Source organism: Paralichthys olivaceus, chromosome 9 (genome assembly GCF_024713975.1).
Source record: "Paralichthys olivaceus isolate ysfri-2021 chromosome 9, ASM2471397v2, whole genome shotgun sequence".
In the NCBI taxonomy this organism is placed as follows: Eukaryota; Metazoa; Chordata; class Actinopteri; order Pleuronectiformes; family Paralichthyidae; genus Paralichthys; species Paralichthys olivaceus.
Window position 1 is genome coordinate 2587208 of NC_091101.1, and position 22760 is coordinate 2609967.

The window sequence follows — 22760 nt, forward strand, 5'->3', positions numbered from 1 at the left end:
TACTTCAATATGCTTCCCAAAGTATCGTGGAGTGTTCCCAGAGATACTGAACCCCAAAATGCTGCTAGGGGCTGTGCAGCCAGCGTGTTTGATAGAAAAGCAACCTGTACTGTAGAGAGCTTTAAGTGGTTGATTAGACTCGAAAAGCACCAAATAACTACAGTCCATTTACTACTTGGATAGCTGTTTGGTTGACTACTGCGTAACATTCTCGACGTAATGTCCCATAGGTGCTCAATTAGATTTAGGTCAGGGGAATGTGAAGGCCAGTCAATGGCATCAATGCCTTCATCATCTAGGAACTGCCTACACACTCTGGCCACATGAGACCGGGCATTTTCCTGCACCAGGAGGAACCCAGGGCTCACTGCACCAGCGTGAGGTCTGAGAATCACTCTGAGGACTTCCTCTCGGTACCTGACAGCAATCACGGTTCTGTTTTCTATGAAATGCAAGACATTAAATGTCCGGTGTTCTGATCCTCCAAATTACACCTGCTAATGATGCTGTTCTGAATTTGAATGTCAGGGCTTATGGACACCACAGGAGCAGTAAAGAGGCACTTTACTTTTTTTCTTTTTTAACAGCAATGCTGTTTACCCCTGAAACTCCAGTGGTGTTTTGTAGACTCAAACACTTCCCCCACCGACATGGTAGCGAGTAGGTAATCAATGAATTTTCATTTTTGGGTGAAATATCCCTCGAAGAAATCTTATAAAAATGTAGTGCTGCATAAAGACAGGAAACAAGGAGGCGGGTAATCTGACCAGCACACCCAAAGCTGACTAATTAACATGTTATATCTTGTTTTATAACCAGTAAAAATCAATATAAATAAATATTAATTTCAAGCATAGAGATGATAAAATGATTGACTGGCTTGCAGAGAATTTTCACTTGGAGCAAAACGGGTATAGCAAAAACACCATAATTGTTTTTTCAACAATAATTATTGGTACTTTGATATTTATTTATCTCTATTGAGACACTAATCACAACAGCTTTATTCACTGCTACACAGACAAGTGAATCCAGCAAAAGCAGTTCACTTTGGCTCTGTGTCAAAGCTCTTGACAGCCTAAACCCACATCAAAAACACTGCTATCTGCCGGCCTTTGCTAAGCTTTCTGTAGGAATACACACATAAGGTACTAAAGGTTTAAGAGAACACAATTCACAGCACATTCACTGAGTAAAACCTTCGCAGTGAAGGAAGGAAGATGTTTCCCAAATCAAGAGATATATCCACAAATGGACCACACATCTGATATTGCTGCAACACTGTGATGATACTAATACTTGCTTTTTGTGTATAGTACAGGAAATTCAATACTGCTTATTATGGGCAAAGGGAATACATTGTGGTCAGTAAACTGTCAATATTATCAAAGCCATTACAGCATTCTATTTTTGCTTAAATTCATTACTAGTTTCTTATCCAGCAGCAATATGACAACACATCCAATTCAGCTTGATTGTGCTGATTGTTAGACACGAGACAGAAAAAGAACTCTTACTTGTGAGGAATAAGGGTATAAGAGGGATGGTAGCTAGATGGGCTGACAATGTGACTTTAAATGTTCAGTGTATAAAATTAAGAGGACTCTAGTGGTGAGGATACAGATTGCAACCAACTGACTACCCACCGTCCTACTCCAAGTATGTTGTAAAACCTACACTGACCAAGGGCTATTGTAGAAACATGGTGGTGCAACATGGTGGACTTTGAGGAAGAAGTAACAAAAACACATTGATTAGGGCTGGGTGATATAACTTCAAATCAATATCACGATTTTAACAAACTTCTACCTTAATTATGATTAATTAATGATTATTCTATGCTCCCCCACCCAGAAAGAGGCCCATAACTCAGCACTGGTCAACAAGAGACTTTACACCTCTGCTCTTTTCTAATCACTCACACGAAAAACGGATCTTTATAAAAACCTGCTTGAATTCATATTTATGTTCATGGCTAAACTGTGCATCGCTTCCTCTGCAACAATACATTTAAACAATGTTTTGTTTCATAATCTGCAGGAAGAACTTAATAGTGTAAGTGTTAGTTATTAATCGATGATGTCGTATCATGAATCCAGATTGTTCTTGCCACTTCAACCCTGATGGCCTGGCTGTTAGAGGTTATAAATGTCGATTTCGATAAATTTTTGCCCAATTGCCCTAATACCAATGAAATAACAGTTATAATTATGAGTGTATTATCTCTGCCGATATATAAACATAAATTCTACAGACTCGCACTCTATGTCAACAGCTTGTATTAGTTTGTTTCAACCACCCTCATCTTTGCCGAATCTCAAAAAATAATGTTTTCTTTTAACGATGACAATTAAAAGTCCCTAATCTTACCAGAGTAGTTTCTGAATTATGTAATGGAAATAGTAGTTTGACAAAAACAATATTTACTCAAGGTCCACAAGGTTGCTTGTAATACACCACTCACTACTCTATATCTTTGCTGTTGTTTTGGTTGGCTGAATTCTGGTAATTTCACAATGGCAACAATACTCAAATTTCCATTGAAATTTAGCACAAATTTCAAGCTGATTTCCAGACATTCTCCATCATCTCTGTCAAGAGGGTGAAGGTAAATCCACACTGATCTTGTTTGTCAGGCGTCACTAAAATGTATAAAACTTCATTACAAATGGAGTGAACCACAACAAACCCCTTTTAGTAGTAGCAGTAATTTATCATTTCTGTGAAACCCTGACCCCAAAAGTTACTTTCCATGATTTTAGTAATAGTAGTTATAAAGAAAATCCTTCATACATGTATTCTACTTGTTCTGCATGTTGCATATGCTATATTGGCAAACACTAAAAACTACCAAAGAGAAGCAACTTCTTTGCTGTAACATTTTGCCCTTTTCGTTAGAGTTCACTGTTAGGACTCTCCTACTAAATAAATTATGACCCATCCAAATGAGTCAGGTAGATAGATTTTTTTGGCCTTATTAGAAAACGGTTCCCATGGAAAGTCCAAGAAACTGTGTGTATGGCGCAAAGCCAGGAGGGTCATTCTGACTTCAAATGGGACCAAGTATGGAGATGAAGGTTATGAGCTGAACCTAATTTTGGCAATAACATTTTTCCCTCGCATATTTCAAACTCTTCTGAGGGAGAAAGTTTACACTTTACTTATATATCTTCTCCAGAACAGAACATGAAGTACATGTTAATAAATGAACGGGCCTCAGTTTTGTTAGAATTTCAAAAGCTGTTTGTCATCAGTAGATGGCAGAAGGGAAGATTAAACTTTTGTAACCACTGTGTCTGCAGACGGCAGGCAGCACTCTTCATCAGTGCTAGTGGAGTTTATCATTGTTTTCCCACTGGATGGATGATAAGCATCCAGTATGCCATCTGCTGCACATCAGCACTGTGTGACATCACAGAAGAGTCTGGTGAGCTGTTTCTATGAAGAAGACCTTTCATACTGAGCATGTTTGTATAATATTCACAGTTCAAGTCAGCAACCACGGTCATCAAACATTCAGGGTTTTGAATGGAGTTTGAAGAAGTGTCACTTCTTGCATGTGTTTTCACAATCAAATGTAGTTTTGAGAGCAGACATAACCTCGTGGTTGGGGGTTTCTCTTGGTGAAAGATTGTGATGTGTGTGACCCCCTGTTGCCAGTCAGTCATGTATGAACTAGGTCGATCACACCAAAGTTGTGTAGTGTAAACTGCTCAGTATTTAGAAAAGTTATATAGCGTGAACTTGGCTTAAGTCAATGACAGAGGCTGCAGCAAAGGAAAGGCTCCCCTTTCCTATTGTTGGGACCTACCATTCGTGAACAATAGTTGGGCCTGCATGTGTAGCCAAAGGCTGACCACATTTGCCCTCAAGACAAAGGAGAGCTTCCAGAACTCAATCTCCCAGGGTCCTTCATCCTGAAACCAGTCCACGCACTGTGTACCTCAGGACCCATGAGGCCACCAGGCCAATAAAACCCCAGTTCCCCCTCTGCTCTCTCTCTTTCTTATCACTTCTCCTACTCTCTTCTTATCACTTCTCCTGGAGGAGAGGCGTACCTCTCCTGCTCACCCAGCCAGAGAGACATTCTCCCTACCCAAGCACTTCCAACGTCTATGCAGGCCTGCCTGAAGCAGACTGCTAAAACCTTCCAAAAAGGCAGCGACGCAAGAGCCTGCCTAAGGACTTCAGCATGATTGGCCACTACACAAAGTCTGAGACACAAACCAGCGAGACTCCAACAGCACATCAAAAAGGACCTTTTCCCCTTTTCATGGACGGGTAACACAACTGGGCTAATTAAACTACATTATGCACAGGTTTGTATTAGTGTAATGTTTTCTAAGTTTGATTTGTGTTGTTGATATTTAGTAATATGTTATTGAAAGCTAATGTGAGTTATGTTTTGCTTTACACAGACTCAGGGTCTTTCTTTGCATGCAAATAATAACTTTCTTACCTAACCTGGCACCAACACCAACATACACATGTGACCTCAGCCACAAGGTCTAACCATTCCATCTTTGTCTTCATAGAGGCCACAGCCGCTATTTTGAAACACACTCACACACATACTCACATACACATATGTATATAGTAAGTACACTTTTAGTTAATTTTATTGGGGGGGGGTTAATGCTATGTTAACGATAGCAACGAGACTAAATCAGTAAATTGTCTATCCTTCCTCCCTTCCTTCCTTTGAAGGGACAAACTGAACTTTAATGTCAGTTAAAGTTATTATTTAATATGAATATTTTAAATATTCATATAGTAAATACAGTATATAGTATTCATATGTATATACCAAAGTCACAACATTTAATGGTGCCATGTTTAAAGCAGAGTAATTGGAACATTAACAACTATTCCTTGACCCAGATGAATTTAAGGTCACCGTGACCTTTATATTTGACCACTGAAATCTAATCATTAACTCCAAGTAACAACTGATCAAGTGTGGATGAAAAATCACAGTCACCTTGACCTTTGACAACCAACATTTATTCAGTTCATCCCTGAGACCAAGTGAATGTTCGTACCTAAATTCTCAAGATACTGCATTCACAAGAATGGGACAGACAACCCGAAAAAGCATGTTTGTGCAATTGTTTTGTGCACATGTGCTCTTTATAATAGTAATTAAAATAGTTCATGTAGAGCCCTGACATTGACTTAATTCAGGGTCACTGAAATGAATGCACTGAAATTAACACACACCACTAGCCTTGAGCAACTCTTACCTTTACACCAAATATCACATCATATTTGGGTAGTTTAGTGCCAGACAGTTCTTTCCTGACAACCCGTTTAAAGCTCCTGGTGTTATGTCACACAGGGGCGGATCTTTCATCTTACTGATGGGGGAACAATAAACAGAGACATTTTTCAAAAGTAATTCCTGGAGGGGACAACAAAGGGGAACCACAGAATGTACTGCATATATATATATATATATATATATATATATATATATATATGTATAAATAAAAGCGTCCTCATGATTTTTGCTGCCTCTGGCCCTATCCTCTGCAGTCCTCATGATGTGCTGGGCCCCTGTCACTTGGCTCTCTCCCTGGATCTGACCCCTTCACCACTGTCAATGACCCTGAACAGTCTGGGAAATAAGGTGTTTTCCATACTCATAACTACAGAGTTCCACACAACAAGACTAATGTTTTAACTTTTTACAAGTCTAAATACAATAGGGGTTTACATCATAACTTGGAGACAGAACTACCTATGTCTTTGCCTCTGTCTGACTGTCCCTGCCTGTGTGTGCCCAGCTCCTCTCTCTGAGTTACCTTTGCCTGATGACACATTTGTGAATCATTTCCATATGCACTTCATTGTTTTCTTGTATAAACTTGCATTGGATTTCACTGGGGTCCTTTTGCTTACTTGTTGTTTTGGTGCAGTGATACAATCAATTTAAGCACATTGAGTTTACACTTGTATAAAATGTGCTATATAATATATATAATTTGACTTGACTTTTCTTTAGAGGTTTTTTACAGTAGCAGTATATTACACTAGAAGTAGAGAAGCAGCACCCATTAACCATGCTAAAGCATATAATATGACTAATTTAGATTTAGTTATCCTGAAGAAGCCGATCTCTAATATTATTTAGCCTTCCAGACACTGAACATATATATCAGTTTAATTTAGTCTTTTTTCAATGAAATAAGACTTCATTTATTTCTAAAAGGATACAGAAAATGCACCATGGCAGCCATTGTATATGCAGTAAAGAAAAAACAATGCACTTAGAACCTAATTGTTTTGGGTAAGTTCATCTTAAATATTATAAAAATATTACATTATCATCTACAAAAGATCACATATTTTGTATGAAAGCCTTCATTTTTAATGTTAAAATCAAATGTGAAATCACTGAGTTATGAACATTTTAATTGTGGATACACCTCCTGACTTACATGTGCATTAAAAGACACGGCTGCATGTATCAAGGTGGCCCGGGTTAGATTCAAGATTCAACTGTGTGGTAAAAGAAACAAAATTAAAGGTGTGTAAGATTTAGGTGAAAGGAAACTATTGGCAGAAATTTAATGTAGAATAATCCTCATGATGTTTTCACTAGTTCATTTCATCTAAATTGTATGAATTGTAGTTTTCTTTACCCCAGAAAAGGCCCTTTATATTTAAATACTTTATATTTACATGGAGGGGACCCTCTCTATGGAGGCCTCCATGTTTTTTACATTAGTCCAGACTGGACAAACTAAACACCTTTTGAGTTTTTATGACAACTGAATCTACCACAGGTTCTTTTTCATGTTTGGAAGGAGAGGGTGAGGTGAGGGGTGTTCAGCTGCAACATGCAATTTCAACACTAGATATCACAAAATTCTACACACTGTTCCTTTAAGTGGTAGAATTAAACCAATGTTTCTAAAACATTTGTTTTTAGTTAACATTTCTTACTTTGGTTGTTGTTTAATTTCTCTGTACTTCCAATTTTTTAAAAATGACTACCTTGTGTGTCTGTTGGATGTTTTACTTTTTGCCCTTGAGTGTTTCCCTCCTTTGTGATTGCCTGCACCACCCCAATTATTTTCCCCTGTTTCCAATTACTTTTGTCAACCTGTGGTATTTAGTGTCTGTGTTCCCTCTCACACTTTGTCAGTTTGTCTGTTTCAGTTCCCATGTGTTTTCCCTGCGTTCCTGCTGCCTGCTGTCCAGTGTGTTTACCTGGTCCAGTATATTGTTTTGCCTGTCGGTGTTCCTGTCTGCCAGCACTGTCATCTCCTCTGCTTGTATGCCTGCATTTTTCATATCAAAGCACCTTCAACGCATCAGCCTATGTCATGTGGGTCCTTTCCTCTTCATTGTGACGGCACAAAAATAGACCCAGGGCAAATTCTTTCAATGATGAAGTTAATGAACTATCACAAACACTAATGCTCCAGTAAAGAGATGTTTCCTGGGAATAAAGCTAGGGCAAGGCCTGCAGAGAAGTGTCCAAGAAACTTTATTTCAAGACTCAATTGCCTCAGTGGCTTAGAAACTCTGTTAATACCCATGATTCAGCTAGCATTAAAACTGTTAGCCCCAAGTCTGTTTCCCATTTGGCCTTCAAGTTCAAGCCCACAAGCAACTTTTACCAACTGGATTACTCCCAGCCTGCTCGCCCAGATCATCAATCAATAACATTTTATTTGCATAGCCCATATTCCTAAATCTGCCTCCTAGGGCTTAACAAGGTGGCAAGTCGTTCGGACCAACCAGTTCAAACATAGCCTCTGTTGGCCTCTACTCAATTTCCTAATCAGCTAGCATTGGGACCATGGTTGGCCTACAATCAAGGCGGGTAGCCACCTGTCTGTCTCTGCTCCCAAGTTTGCTAGCATTATGTCACATCCTGACCTTGAAAACAATGAGCAATCCCCTTACTTTGGAAGTAGCTTATTGTCCCAAGATATCTATGGGTTGAGAAGAAAGCTTGGGTCATTAAATTGTCAAATCCCCAAAGCTGCCCAGCTTCACAGAGATTTAACAAGGTAGCTCCACAGCCTTAGCTAGTCATCTCCACAAAGCCTCCAAACCTCTATGCTCCTTAGCGGGGCCCCAAGCCAGACCTTGAGACTTGCTCTGTCCTGAGTAGTCTCCCCACCAATGTTTCACCAACAACAGGATGCATCAATTAATTATAGCTCCACTTATTATACAATAAAATGATCCAAGGATTCAGGTGTGAAAGAAAAGAGGAAAAACCAGCCGAATATAGCGGTACAGTATGACGTTAAATGTTAAAATGTAGCGTATAGTTGCAATAAAACTAATGCAATTCAGCTGAATAGATTCATATGAATCTTGAAGTATTTGGACCCTTGACTTAAGTAAATAGTATCAATATAGCAGTGTAAAATTACTCTTGATTGCCTGCCCTCATTTGTTTTACAAGATCCCACTAATCTCTGCCTTCTTAATATATTTAGTCTTTGAGTGCCCCACACTCGTTGAAAGTTCATTAGTTTTAGCTCCAATGTGTTTTCCATGCATTAATTCCTGCTAATTGCTTTTATTCCAGCCTGTTTTTCTGCCTGCCTATATTGTCATCTGCTTGTCAGCCGGCATTATTCAGATTAAAGCATCTTCACCACTTCAGCTTGTCTTTTGTGTCTGCATTTGGGGCCTTTCCCCTCAGTGCCTGGCTTCACTGCGACACCAGCTATCAGAACTACCAGCCAAGAAATGGTATGTTCCATAAACTCACATACATATTCTGTTTAGAAAATATATCTTGCTGATAAGTCAAATTAATGTTTTTTCTTGAAAATGATTTTTATACATGGGTCACAACAAACACAATACACTGAAAGATGTGAATGTTTTAAACAATTTTCTGTGTGTGAGCTGAAAATGTTTCAGGCTGAGCAAAAGAGTTGCCCTTATGCCAAAAGTTTACAACTGCACTTGAGACATTGGAGGCAAGTAACAGCGTGGTGAGTTTTGACATCAGTCAGAGGCTGAGCTGCAGTCAAAATACAGCAAAGGCAGTCTCCATTCACACACACACACAGCTCTAAGTGTTGCTAGCTAGGCTTTTTAAGATGGCAATGCAGACTGAGGAAAGTGGAAGCAGAAAGAGGGACAAACTGAAACCAGAACTTTCAGGTTTCATTCCACTCACTCGCTTTACTATGGCACGGGACTCTCTTTAGTAAAGTGAACGCGCCCGCAATGAGGCAGGGAACATATCATTAATTTCATTGGTTGACCAGTGGTCAACACGACACCTGGCATTCTATTGGTTGGGGAAATTTGACAGGGTTGTAACACAAAAGCAGAGGAGAAATCTGAGAGCAGATGATTCACAAGCGAACAGAAAGCAGCCAGAGTGCGGTGAAGGGCTGAAGCTGGAGCGCACGAAATAGATCGCTAATAATATAGTTTATGAACTAAAATATATATTATTATCATCAACTTTATCCAGTTAGTTTTATAGTGTAACGTTTATCTATTTAAAATTAATTTATGTAAGCTATTTTATTTAGTCCCCTTATTGTGGAAGTTTGGTCACTAAATTTGTTTCCTGTCATAAGCTGTGTATCTGTATGGGAGTTTTATTTTGAACGGTCAGCAACGGAAGTTGTCCTGTTACGGGGGGGGCGCACACAAAACGTGACTCATGAGAGATTTCACCGCACGGCAGAGGGGCAGGACACCATAGTTAAATATCGTAGTTTTATCAATTGTTATGGTTATGATATTGTGATGTTATAAAACCATGGTTATCGTAAAATTGGTTAATCCCGACATCCCTAGTTTTGACCAGTGGTGGCTTGTTAATATGGGCCGCCGCCCCCTCCCACATCACCAATTTAGTGATATCTAGTGTTGAAATTGCATGTTGCAGCTGAACACCCCTCACCTCAACCTCTCCTTCCAATCATGAAAGATAACATTGGTAGCCTTTAATTGTCATAAAAACTCAAAAGGTGTTTAGTTTGTCTAGTCTGGACTAATGTAAAAAACATGGCGGCCTCAGTAGAGAGGGTCCCCTCGATGTAAATATAAAGTATTTAAATATAAAGGGCCTTTTCTGGGGTAAATTTTTCTGGGGTTGGCGACCACTGCTCAATTTAGAGCAGTGGTCGCCAACCCGTCGATCGCGATCTACCAGTCGATCTCGACAGTCTTCACCGTCGATCTCTGTAACTCTCTGGACTCACAGTCTGCAGTCGAGCGGCAGATCAGCTGTGGGTCGCTTGTCTGTTGTTCACACCTGCTGTGTGTGTCCGCTATACTGGAGACAAAGCAGCAGGTTTATCTCCTGCACTTCCTTCAATACAAGTCGGATTATGCACTGAACTAAATGTCAGGACTCTACGGTATGAAGTCCTGCATCTTCTGGTCTGTCGACAACAATCAAAGCCCTGTTAGAACAAATGAATGGATTCAGAAGTGAAACGCTGCAATGCTTTTACTTTGAAACGGGTTCAAGAAGTGTTGTAAATATGTTTGTGACATAGACAGATCAACTTTGTGTTTCACTGCAGAATAAAATGATCTTTCACCTGAGTTTGAATGTTTATCTGTTGAATTTATGTCACAAACACAAAAGAAAAGCACTCCAGCGTTTCTGTTGACCAAATCCATTCTTTTGTGTAAAAATGTTTTTTTACTATATAATATTTGCAGGAGCTGAAGATGCATGAATTCATACTGAAATAATAAATATGACCCTCCTAAGTGTTTTTTTTGCAAGATATCGGGGTGGTAGATCTCGGCTTACGTTTTGAATTAAAAAGTGGTCTTGTGCTTTAAAAGGTTGGAGACCACTGATTTCGATGAAATGAACTAGTGAAAACATCATGAGGATTCTTCAACATTAAATTTCTGCCAATAGTTCCCTTTCAACTAAATCTTACACACTGGACCTTTAAGGGAATCATTCTAATCCTCAGCCAGCAAGGAGCGCAGAGAGCACATTTTTTATTGTAAATCATTGCCTTTATTCTAATGTCCATCAATGGGCTTTTGAAAACTCAGCCAACAGCCAAGAATTACAAAGAACAGTTGTGCTTGTTGATTCAAGCCACATCAAGTTGGCCGAGCAGAAGCAATGATGTTTTGCTTCAGAGGCTGTGAAGTCAAGGTTTTCGGGGTCAAGGCTTGCTGTGATTACAGAGGATGGGGGTGAAATATACATACTCACTGCTGCTACTTTATCATTACTCTACAATGGTAACAAATATTAATTAACTTGGATGCGAGTGGTGAACATGAAGAACTGCTACATGTACACAACTTTCCAGCACTGTTTTCTTCACCCCCACCATGGGATTGTGTCATTTTGATAACATAAAATTGAATGGTATTGTTCTAAAGATTTGTTGTCAACACTCTGATATATTGTGTGTGAAGGACAGAGAAACATGAAATCAATCAATCACAAGCTGCCCGACAGCAATGAAGTGTGACACAGAGGTCAATATGATGTACCATCACCTGAGGCTACAGTTCAAACAGTTCATCTTGTAATAATAATACACTTCAACATCAATAAATCATTACTACATTAATTCTGAGGCAGTGATATCATTATTTAAAAACAGCAGCAGATACTTCTGGCTTTTGCACTACATTTTACATCATGTGCCACAGGGTTGGATTTAATATGAAAGCTGCTGGATTAGTTTACGGCACAAAGGACATTTGCAAGTAATCCACATGTGATTCCATTTCTATTATTGTAACTGCACGATCTCACCGATTTAGCTGCATAATATGGTTTATACTGATCCTTCTATCTGTTCCAATACCTTCCTCATATAAAGAAAACAGAAGAACTCAGAACTGGCTGTGGTGAATAAATAGGGTGTGTGTTACTCCGCCATTGTGATGAGAAGTGAAAGTGATGTGTTTCACATTGTGGTTTTGTTTGGGACAAAGAGAGAAATAACTGGCTGGTCAGATTGAGAAGTGATGGCGACAAGAACTGAACAGACAAACAAAAAGAAGACAACCAAAACTTAAATTGAACACCAGAGAAAAAACATCTCTGTGGTTCACTCTGCAGAGAGCAAACCCCCCCAGAGAACACAACCAGTGCTAAGCAAGAACCAAAACATTCATAACCACATGGAGAGATCATCAGTAAATGACCAGGAAGCTTCTTCATTATTCATGCACTTTACTGCACTGTACAGCTGAAGTAGGGCTGCATAAAGTAGACAGATGTGATGAATACAGTACACTTTGTCAGCCAATTTATGGAAAGCTTCTTCGTACTTAATCAGGGATATACAGATAATCCAGGAGCTTCTGACCTACTACAGAAATGTTAAAGTGCAGCATCCAACAAATGGATGGAAAAAAATAAAGAAAAGACATGTCTGCCCTCTAATTCCACATTTTGAACACCTTAGGGCATGGTGTCTTCTTCTGCACTGTCATGGGTTATTCCAAATCATGCTGCCCAATAAATAAACTTTGCATTTGCGTGTACTTTCATTCTTCATGTGACAAATATAAAAAATTGCATAACAGCCTGACAGAATTATCATAGCTCAGGCCCACTAACTAGCTTTTCTTGGATCTTGAGAAAGCAAGCAAAAATATTCCTGAGAGGTCAATAATGAAATATAATAAAGAAATATGTTTTTTTAAAGTGGGGGTCATCTTACACTTCTCACACGTAACCATTGTAACACAAATATTGTACTGCGTTTTACAATATATGTTGTTTGTCAGTTTGATGTTGAAGCCAGGGGTTTCAGTGTGTTTGTAGTAGGGTCAGCACTTAGTTTGTGGCCAGTCCAGTTTAATCTGCAGGATTTTCTTGCAACTGATCAACATCGTTTTGCTGTGGCAGAGGAAGTCAATTCATGATGAGTGAAAACAAGTTTTCATGTTGTCTCGCGACAGCTTTAATGCAGATAAAATCTGTCTAAAAGCCAAAAATCACATGATGATGAGCCCAAAGAGACTGAATCTGTGAAGTGCTAACTGTCAGAGAAAATGATTCTGATGCTTCAGCAGCCTGACAGGAGAGAGTCTGAGTCGTTTAGTGATCAACAAGATACAGTGATGGGATATTACCACATTTCATGCTTCATTTAAACAAGAGAGAGGTCTCCAACCATGAGGACTCCTCCTCTTTTATTAGTGGGCTCTCACAGAAACTTTCCCAACAGGATGAATTTCAAGGTGTTGGCAGTCCTCAAAAAGTATTTTTCTCAAAAACATACATTGGAAAGGTATCTCGGAATCATGGTTGGCCTGTATTTATCGATATGCTTTTTTAAATAACTGAAAACAGCGAGCATGAGGATAATAATGTGAAACAAGTGAAAGCTCTAATTTGGTCCATTTTTAGGAATCAAAGAAGAGTCCAATTATGGCTGTTAGCTGAAGTTTCAGAGTCTGGATGACCTTTTAATGGAGTAAAAACTTCATCACATTGGTGAAATTAGCTCTGTAACACCAGGGTAAGTCAACTAATATCTCTACAAATGTGTAGTAGCAAGACCATGTGGAGCAGTTTGCAGAGAATCACTGATATGAGTTGACCTTTGGTTTCCCTCTTTTCCACTTATTAACAATAATAATTTGTATAAAAGTCAGTGAGTCATCTGCAAAGTCTGAAACCACATTTCAAAGACGCAGACTCTGAATCAGTACACCTCAGACTGTGATCTCCCAATTTTCTTTCCATTTTGCAGAACAACTCCTGCTGTGTGGGACTGCTTTTTTCTTCTTTCTTCAGCTGAGACCTGCAGAAATGGTCTCAGACATTGAGGGTTTCCAAATGAGAGCCCTCCTCACCTACATTTTCTACAGTTCTATGCTATTCATATATGACAATTTGCATATTTAGGGCATAGTTTGAATAGTGTGTGATTTCTGCCGAGTATTGTTCCATTTCATTTTTATTTCCTTTAAACACCGACAGAAACTGAAATGTCTTTGAACATTAGAGATCTAACACTAAGAGTGTCAGTTCCTGAAAGTGCCGTTAAGGATTTCTCTTTTTTTGTTAATTGTCACTCTCCAAATGTTAAATTGACCACACTTTGGCTGTGTCCCAAATCACTCACTAATCACTATATAGTGAGTTCGCCATTTTGTAGTGGTGTTTGAAGGTTTAGTGACAATACCCTATATAGTGCACTCATTGTATCCCATAATTTATCATGAAAACTAGTGTACTCCCGTGGTGGAGAGACTGGAGGAGCGAGTGCAACAGGAACAGCCCGACCTGTCTTATAAATGTAAATACAAGCAGAGCAGCGCATCACAGCACAAGCTACGTGAAAGAAGTTTAAAGATGATCATTCACCATGTTTCTTACATTAAAGTATTAATACTAAGTGTAATTTAAAATGTATTGTGACGCTGTTGTTCAAACTAATCCTGAGGCAAAGATGTGATTAATGAAGTGAAAATATGCAGAGTAGTGTCCAAAAGCTTTTCTTTTCTTTCCTTTTCTTTTCCTCACGACATAGTTCTCTATATTGAAGTCACTACAAAGTAGAGTTTTCACGATACTAGAATTTTAAACTTGATACCCAGGAAAATACTTGATACTCGATAGCATTTTCGATACCAAGGTGGGAAATTACAAGAGGCAAACATTTTTTTTTAATAAAGATTCGAACAATACAGACAATAACATCAACATCACTGTTTATGTCCAGTTGCTAGTTGACTCTTCTCAGCTTCAATCTAATCCAATACAAATTTTTTGTTTCGATTAGTATCTGAGTATCGATTTTTATTTTTATTTTTTTTGGACAACCTTACAATACCAGTAACCAGAGAGCACACTAGAGCCAACATTGGCAGGCACATGTGGGAGATTTAAAAGCTTTCCTAGTCCTGTTAGAGGAGAGGAAAAACCCATAACTCTTGGTATCTTGTCCCAATTTTAGGTAGCCTACCTTGAGTATCTTAAGGTTTAGAAAGCTATGCTTGCCAAAATTTACCCAGGCAGCTTTTAGCTCTGCACTGGGCCGGCTCTGTTAGAGAAACTGTAGCAATTCGAGCAGCCCCAGTTAAGACAATTGTGATAATTATTCTTCTAGCAGACACCAAATGGATGTAACCCATAGATTGCTTCCTTTCAGTGGCAAACATGCCCAGGCTTTAGACTAGTGGGATCGCCAGGATCCTGAACATGCATCAGACCACAAATGAGCAAGTATTACTACTGACCTAAAGGTACCTGTACACCCGCTCACCAGATTGTCAGTTTCAGTACTCATGGTCCCAAAAGACTCCCAATTGGCCACATTTAGTTTTTCAATTTTATTTATCATTCCCATTTAACTGACATTTAATAAAGCGCTGTGGGCTCTGTGATAACAGTTTATTTGTAAAAAAAAAAAAAAAACCTGAAACAACTGATGTTGTATTTCTGACTGTTGTATTTCTTTGCATCTTGCAAAGCAGGATGGGGAGGGGCTGCGTCCAGCTGTTTTTATAACTTTGTGGAGCTGATTCCCCAATCACCCTCACTCTGTGCCTGTTGCCATGTGTGCAAAAGTGTGAAAATATGTAGGGTCGTTATTTTCCCATACAAAGTGCGAAGAGTACCCAGCAACTGATTAGAGTCCGTTAGAAAGAACTCTTATCCCATTTTGTCTGATTCCTCACATTCTTGTAAAGAGGCTTGGGGGACAGTGTGATATAGCCAGAAGGTGGCTATGACAGAAGGCTTTTCAGCTATTAACAGCTAAAAACTCTTCTCCTATTCTTTATGGTTGAGTAATACATCATATCAAATCATTCTTTTCAAACACATGGAGGTCTTCAGCGTTCAATAACCCCAGGCCGCTGGGTTGTTTTTATTAGTTGTTAAACTCACAACCCATTGTCAGATTTTGATCATATGTTCTCTTATTTCACATTTTGAAGCTATTGATCATTCTGTCGTGAACTTTTCTACATTCAGTCAATTATTTTCCCTGTAGGATGGCCTTTGTATGCCAGGGACATTTAGAAATAAACTTGGATGAATTAATACTGCCGTTATTTCTACGATGAGACAAGAAGAGGCCAAGATCAAAAGACATTTTGTCCAGTGTATATCCAAACATTTTAGATTTGAATTACTGAACTAAATGTCTGGCAGAGGTCCTCCTGCCAACAAGGAGTGAGGTCTGTCAGAAAGTCTCACTAGGGATTGTGGGTCCAGCCACAGATCTGAAGCCAGTCTCTGACACATCTGTCATCATGATAGCAGATGGGCCTGAGGTCAGGCCATGGCTGACCTGGGATCAGTCCAGGCTCTGACCGCAGAGAGCAGCGGCATCTTCAGGGACCACTGAGGCATGCCTGACACTGAGTTTGGGTAAGGCTACACCAATACTCTCACACACACACAGCGCTCAACTGAATTCTCATTCACTTATTTGAAACACACATACACACACACAAATGCCAACACATACACACACAGCCAAGGAAGCAGAAGCCAACACACCATCTGCCGCTCCTGTGTTTGAGTTCCAAATCCTGGTTATCAACAAAACACACAGAAGACCTCCAAACTTCCCCTTGGATACACCATTCCCTTTGAGAAGAACTGTATCACATACACACACACACACCTCTGCACCCAGATCAGATGGAACCAGTTGGATGGAGGCCACATAAGTTGCTCATTTTTCACTGGATGTGACGGGAGAAGGAAGATGGATTTCCTCACTTCTTTGACCAAGTTCATTCAGCTCATACAATTCTCTTCATCTCTCTCTCTCTTTCTTTCCCTTTGACCTGGGAAAATCACCTCTCCTATTCACATTTTATACACAAGCAGGTTTATGATGCTCATTTGTTTGGCCTCATTTATCTTCATAGCTATCATTGTATGTTACTGGAGGTCAGTACAGATAAGACGTTTTATTTCACTCTCTCTCTCTCTCTCTCTCTCTCTCTCTCTTTCTCTCTCTGCCGACTGGAAGGACTCCTGTTGTTCGCAGCACACACCCCTGCAGTGCTGTGGAATCATCAGTAATAGGTGTGTTACCATGGTAAGATAGCCTACAGTTTGAAACACCTGGCATGGTTCTCTGTGCGTGTGTGTGTGGGTGTGTGTGTGTGTGTGTGTGTGTGTGTGTGTGTGTGCGTGTGCATGCGTGTGTGTTTCTGTGCCATAAATGGAGGTTGTGTGTTTTGATGGGAGAATATCTTAAATTTGAAAAGCATATTACTATTTATGCATCAATATATACGTTTGCAAAGATTTTCATTTTATTAAAAAGGCGATCGAAATTTGACAAGTAAAGAACAAATAGACTTTTGACTTCAGGTGATTTGAAATGTCTCTTTCCTTTGTCATACCTGGCACTCAACTTTTTAGGGGGAATAGGCCTACGCACAAATTATTTATTGTTAAAATTACAATATAAAATTCAAGCAGTCTGCTCAGTCTGTCTGGGTTTACTATACTCCTCCAGGTTTTCCAACACTGAGCTGAATGAACTGTTAAGTAACAACTTGACTATCAAACACAGCAGAAAAGTGGCACACAGAACATTGAAGTCAGAACTAAAAAAAATCCACCATCAAATATCTTAGCATTTAGCCTTTAGCCAAGCCCAGCACGCACATATTGGTGACGCAACGTGATATGTTATTTATTTTATGACGTTTTAGTCAGGAAACTTTACGAGTGCCAGGTGGTGCATTAAAGCAGCAGCTTCTTCTCTGGTGTAGCTGCTGATATGGCTCAAATGGTTCATCATAACTTCACCATATGACTTTTGCAGCACTAATGAAATTTAGCAAAGTAAGGACACTTGAGTTAAAAATGTTCAAGTATGTTGCAGATACAAGAGTACATTTGTTGTTTTCAACAATAAGTGGTAAATATTTGTATGATAAACCCTTACTTTTAAATATACAGTTGCTAAGATTTCTTTTTTTTATCATTAATTTATTTAATTGAATAAATAATGGCAAATAGTGAATAAAACAGAGGAGAGGAGAGGAAACAACTGTACAAAGAAAGTACAGGGACGTTTGGAGAGCTGTTGAGACAAATCACCACTATCACTTTTTCATCTTTTCTTTTTTGACAGGAAATCAACTAAACTCACATTCAAAGATTCCAAATCTGTCAGGGTGAATGTGTGAAAAATGTTTACAAGCCGTTCACAATGCATGTAGATTATTTCCTTTGAAATGGTGCAGCCAGAAAAACAAGAAGTCCTGGCTTTGAATATATTTTAATAAAGCAGCACAAAAACCCAGAAAATGTAGCTGCATGTCATTAAATAAAAATGTATAAATAGTTAACCAATATAAAAGTAAGGTGTTTCTACTACACTGATCTGGTTTGATCATATTTGATCGACAATTCATTCCAATGTTGCTAAACTGTAATTGGTGCATGGGAATATGCGACATTACAGAGCTCCACACACTTCGAACCAAGGAGAAGAAAGCTGTTTTTGTCCTTTTTGTTTTCAAACACAGGCAGAAATATGTGCTGTTTAATAAGGATACCCAGAGTAACTTTAGCAGAAAATAATGTGTTTGTTTTGCCTCCACACTTATGACTGAGAAAACAGTTTTTCTTTGAGGGGAACCATAAAATATACACTAAAAAGATCCAAAAGACAAGGTAAATATCCCCTGGGGGCAGTTTCTCTCCCAAAATATCGGTATCAGTATAGGTCTTCAAAAACCCACTAGTGCCGTCTACACAAAATGATCCCTGTCACACACCCTCCAACCCCTAAAAATACACACAAACACCTGCCTGTGCACCGATAAGACGTCAACCACCACCGCTCCAAATGTGTTTGCACACCGGCGTCGGTCGACTGCACTTCCTCATTGAACGACTTGAACAATTTATTCTGACGCGCCACTGAATCCGAGGGGGAATTTAGATTGAGACTGAAAAAAGAAAAAAAATCAGACACTACCTGAAAGCCTAGAGGGAGAGCGAGAGCAGGGGGAGGCTGGGTGAAACTGACGCAGAGAGACAAGGAGATATATGAGCCTGTCACTCAACATTACACTGTCACTACAAGCTGGACAATCATTAACATGGCTAATGAACACAGTGGGGCCATGCTGCAGCACAGACCACGCTCACGTAAAGCCACTGTAGGGGAATGTCATTAGTCCTTCCACCGCACTGACATGATCTAATTCCCAAGTCGTCTTTGTGCACTTGGAGGTCTTTCTGCTACCAGGGGGCACCTACAAGGCTGGGGAATAGCTCAGGCCATTTGAAAAATTAAGTAGAAATTATGATTTAGGAATACATGTCCGAATATGTGTGTTCATAGATAAAACACAAATATAGCTTTAAGATTGGTCTAATGATCTTTAGTATATCGGATGTGATTCCATCAACCTTTGTCAACTTCACCACCTGCCCCTGCAGGACTGTACAAATGAAGTGACGGAAATACAAACCCAAACGAAACTGTTACGACTGAAAAAAGAGGGGAAAAATAGACGAACCAAACATCAACAGATCCAGGATTGCTGTACATTGCGTGGAACCACACACAGGCAAAAGTGAACCATAGCCAATGTATTCAAATACTGTCAGATAACTGCACAAAGCCAACCCATCAAATGATGAGCCTCTCTGACAGAGCTGTGGGTGTCTGTCTGACAAAGAAATGATGATATATCAGAAGTGTTTCATCATGTTTACACATTAAGACAATTTCATTTATTTCAGTGTAATTCAAGTTCACATCGGTCAGGTTTGGTTTGCAAAAACTGAAACTGATTTGTCATCCTGTGAGATTCATGGTCATGGCCGGGGACTTTCCCGTGTGTCATGTTTTCACCATAACATCAGACTTGAAAAGCATCTGAGTGTAACAGCCACACATGGCCCTGTTCTGACTAAGTTGTTATCAAAGGCCTTCTCACATTTTAAAGTTCTAAAAACTAATAAAAACCAGAAAGGACATAGGTAACACTTTGCACAGAAATGTGGTTCTCTCCCTGTGTACTAAATTGTAACTCTCATATTTTGTCACAGACAAACATCCCTATTTACCCACAGAGTGTAAAGTCTGTTGTCTTATCTATACTGCTGTTATCTAATCTTCAGTCCGAGGAAGGCTTCACACAACGTCTTTATTGCAGGTGACCAGAAATGTTTTTCAGACTTGTTTCCTCTACGTTTATTGATTCCTATGACTAATGTAACATGTATTTCAGGAGTTTGCTCAGTCATGATCACTCCCAACAGTTGAGAACAAAATGTTGTTTCTTTGTCTGGGTTTGTTAAGGAAGCTTCTTTACACTGATACAGTATATACCACCATAATGTATGTTACAGCATCTGTAATGAAGAATCACAGACCCTCAAACATTGACTTGAGTCTACTTGTCTTTCACAGGGAAACTCCTTTTTGCTCTTTTGGTGACACCGCCCTCCCAGATGTGTGCCATGTAATACCACAAAATGGTCGTTACAGGCCTGAGCACAACACACTGTTGTGTAGGCTCCTATAAACACCCCTTTAGAGACGCTCCAGACTATGTTTATTGTGCTTCCTTTTCATTGTCATTATTTTATTGCTTGAACACATCACATCTAGCAAAGAGAAAAATGACTACACTTAATAAGCTCATCCTCAGGACAATATCACACTCACACCCAACAATAAGTTCATCATGTACCATGTTATGATAATTTTTTTTTTTTTAATTATTTGAGATTTCAAGAATTTCTGGGTATATCTAAGAATTCCTGAAATTATTTATGGAATTAATAGGTTCCTATGTTCAAGAGTATCCATACGACATCTTAAAACAGTTGAACCTGCAGTGTATTGTCATCATTAAAAAACAATCCACGGGAAAAACTCAAGTCAATTACAAAAGGTCAACTGTAGAACACAAATAAGTTCTAGGGACATTCACAGTGAAAGGACGAAAGGAAAACCTTTTCTAGGATTCATTTATTTACCATAACCAAAAACTGCATCTCGGACACAGTTTAAAAAACCCATAAGAGTGTATAATATGTAAGCAACTGGAAATAAATATCAAAAATAATCCTTTATTTTATGTATAAATTCTTAAATACTGATGCCCAAAATCAATCCATTTTACGCCTGATTTCTTTTCCTTTTGTTTGCAGGAAGAGCTGCATTAATACACCCTTCATCATGAGAGCAGACTGACGACATATTTAAGGCTTTGTTCTACAGACAATCATATTCTCTTAATCATATTTTCTGGTATAAGCCTTTTTTCTCCCCAGTGAATTCATTCTACATCACACATTGAGCACATTTTAAGGTTCAAGACATCCGTGCAATTCTATTTACTATTTTCATATTTATCAGGACATTGGCTTCACCAAAGTCACTTTTTATAAATTCGAATTATTTCTATTATGTATATGCTCTATGGCTATTTTATCTACAATCGTGAAAATATGGCATCAAACAATACACATGCTGCAAAACTAAAAAAAAAATGATTTTAAGACGAACTCACGTTTTTTTTCTTATTTATTGGTCCATGTCCATATAGATAAAAAAAAGACTTGACCTGCTTGTTGATGTTGGTTTTGCTGGGACTCATCCCATCAGCCTGAGTCCGTTCCTGGGCTCATTTTAAAGTTCTGAGCTTGGAGCTGGAAGGGCGTAGCCAAATGACGTTTTATAGGAATACAACTGTGAATTGAAACTGAATTATTAATACATAACCTACCATTGATAACTTCTATTGTCAGGTACACTCGGGTGCTTTTTTTTCTTTTTTTTTTCACTCAGCTGAAAAGTTGAGAGGAAAGAAAAACCTTGTGGCCCCTGTGGATCCTCACCCTGACCCTCTCACCGATGGAAGCGCAGAATAAAAGTGAGGAGCAAATTCTCTTTGTGGCGAAATGTGATGAATCTCATCATCGCAACACAACTTGTGGAACTGCGCTTTGGTTCCCGTGTCTCACGCCGGATGAACGTGTTCTGGTGAGGCTGCTGGACGTACCTGAGAAGAAAAGAAGAAGCACGGTCCCGAGGAGAATCATGTTTGCCGAGTGCGTGTCACCGGGGGGGGGAAACGGGACGTGGGACGGGACTTGTTCCAGCAGCACCGCTGTGCGCCCCGCAGACAGACACCCAGCCTGCCGCTACATTCACCGCGCTCCCTCCGTCCGTCCGTGCGCCTTTTGTTCTCTGACTGCCACGGTAAAGTCCCTCAAGTTTCAATCCCCAGATGGAAGGACTGAGCCGCCTCGGAGCCAACACACACACACACACACACAGGCGCTGCGAGTGTGTGACGGCGTGTGAGTGTTTGTAAGCCCAGCTTCACGCCGCGCTGCGTGGAGAATTCAGCTCCTGGATGGAGGAGGCGTCAGGCGTCACCGGGCTGCTGCTCTGCCCGCGGACAGTCATCACGACGCGGCTCCGCTGGTGAAGAAGTCCCGCTCATTGTGCGCTCATGATGCTGACAGACAGGGGAGGCAGGGGTTATTAACTGCTGGTATCCCTCCTCCTCCTCCTCTTCCTCCTCCTCCTCTTCTTCACATCATCACCTTGGGGACAATAAACCAAGGGATGAAAATAATTCCTGTATTGAGGTCATTAGAACTGAGCAGTCATGATGATACAGTTTACAATGCTGTCATTTGTGGGGTTTTATGAGTCTAGCTCATTGTCCCATGATGTAAAGACAGTGAAGAATCTTCCTGTGGCCAAACTGCTGTAAAATCAGGGAAGTATGTTGGTCTTTAAAAGATAAGTTGAGAATAGTCCGCTATGGTTCCATGCATCAGAGTTAAATCAGCATCA

At 39.6% G+C, this 22760-nt stretch overlaps 1 protein-coding gene across 1 annotated transcript in view; it reads right to left on the reverse strand.

Annotated features, from left to right (window-relative positions):
- The window catches only part of gfra3 (GDNF family receptor alpha 3), a 60677-nt gene extending 38259 nt beyond the window's left edge, over positions 1-22418 (reverse strand). Inside the window, exon 1 of the mRNA XM_020087303.2 lies at positions 21955-22418. Within this exon, the coding sequence (XP_019942862.1) occupies positions 21955-21994 (40 nt within the window). The 5' untranslated portion in view covers positions 21995-22418. The remainder of the gene's footprint in view (positions 1-21954) is intronic.
- Positions 22419-22760: the final 342 nt, after the last annotated feature.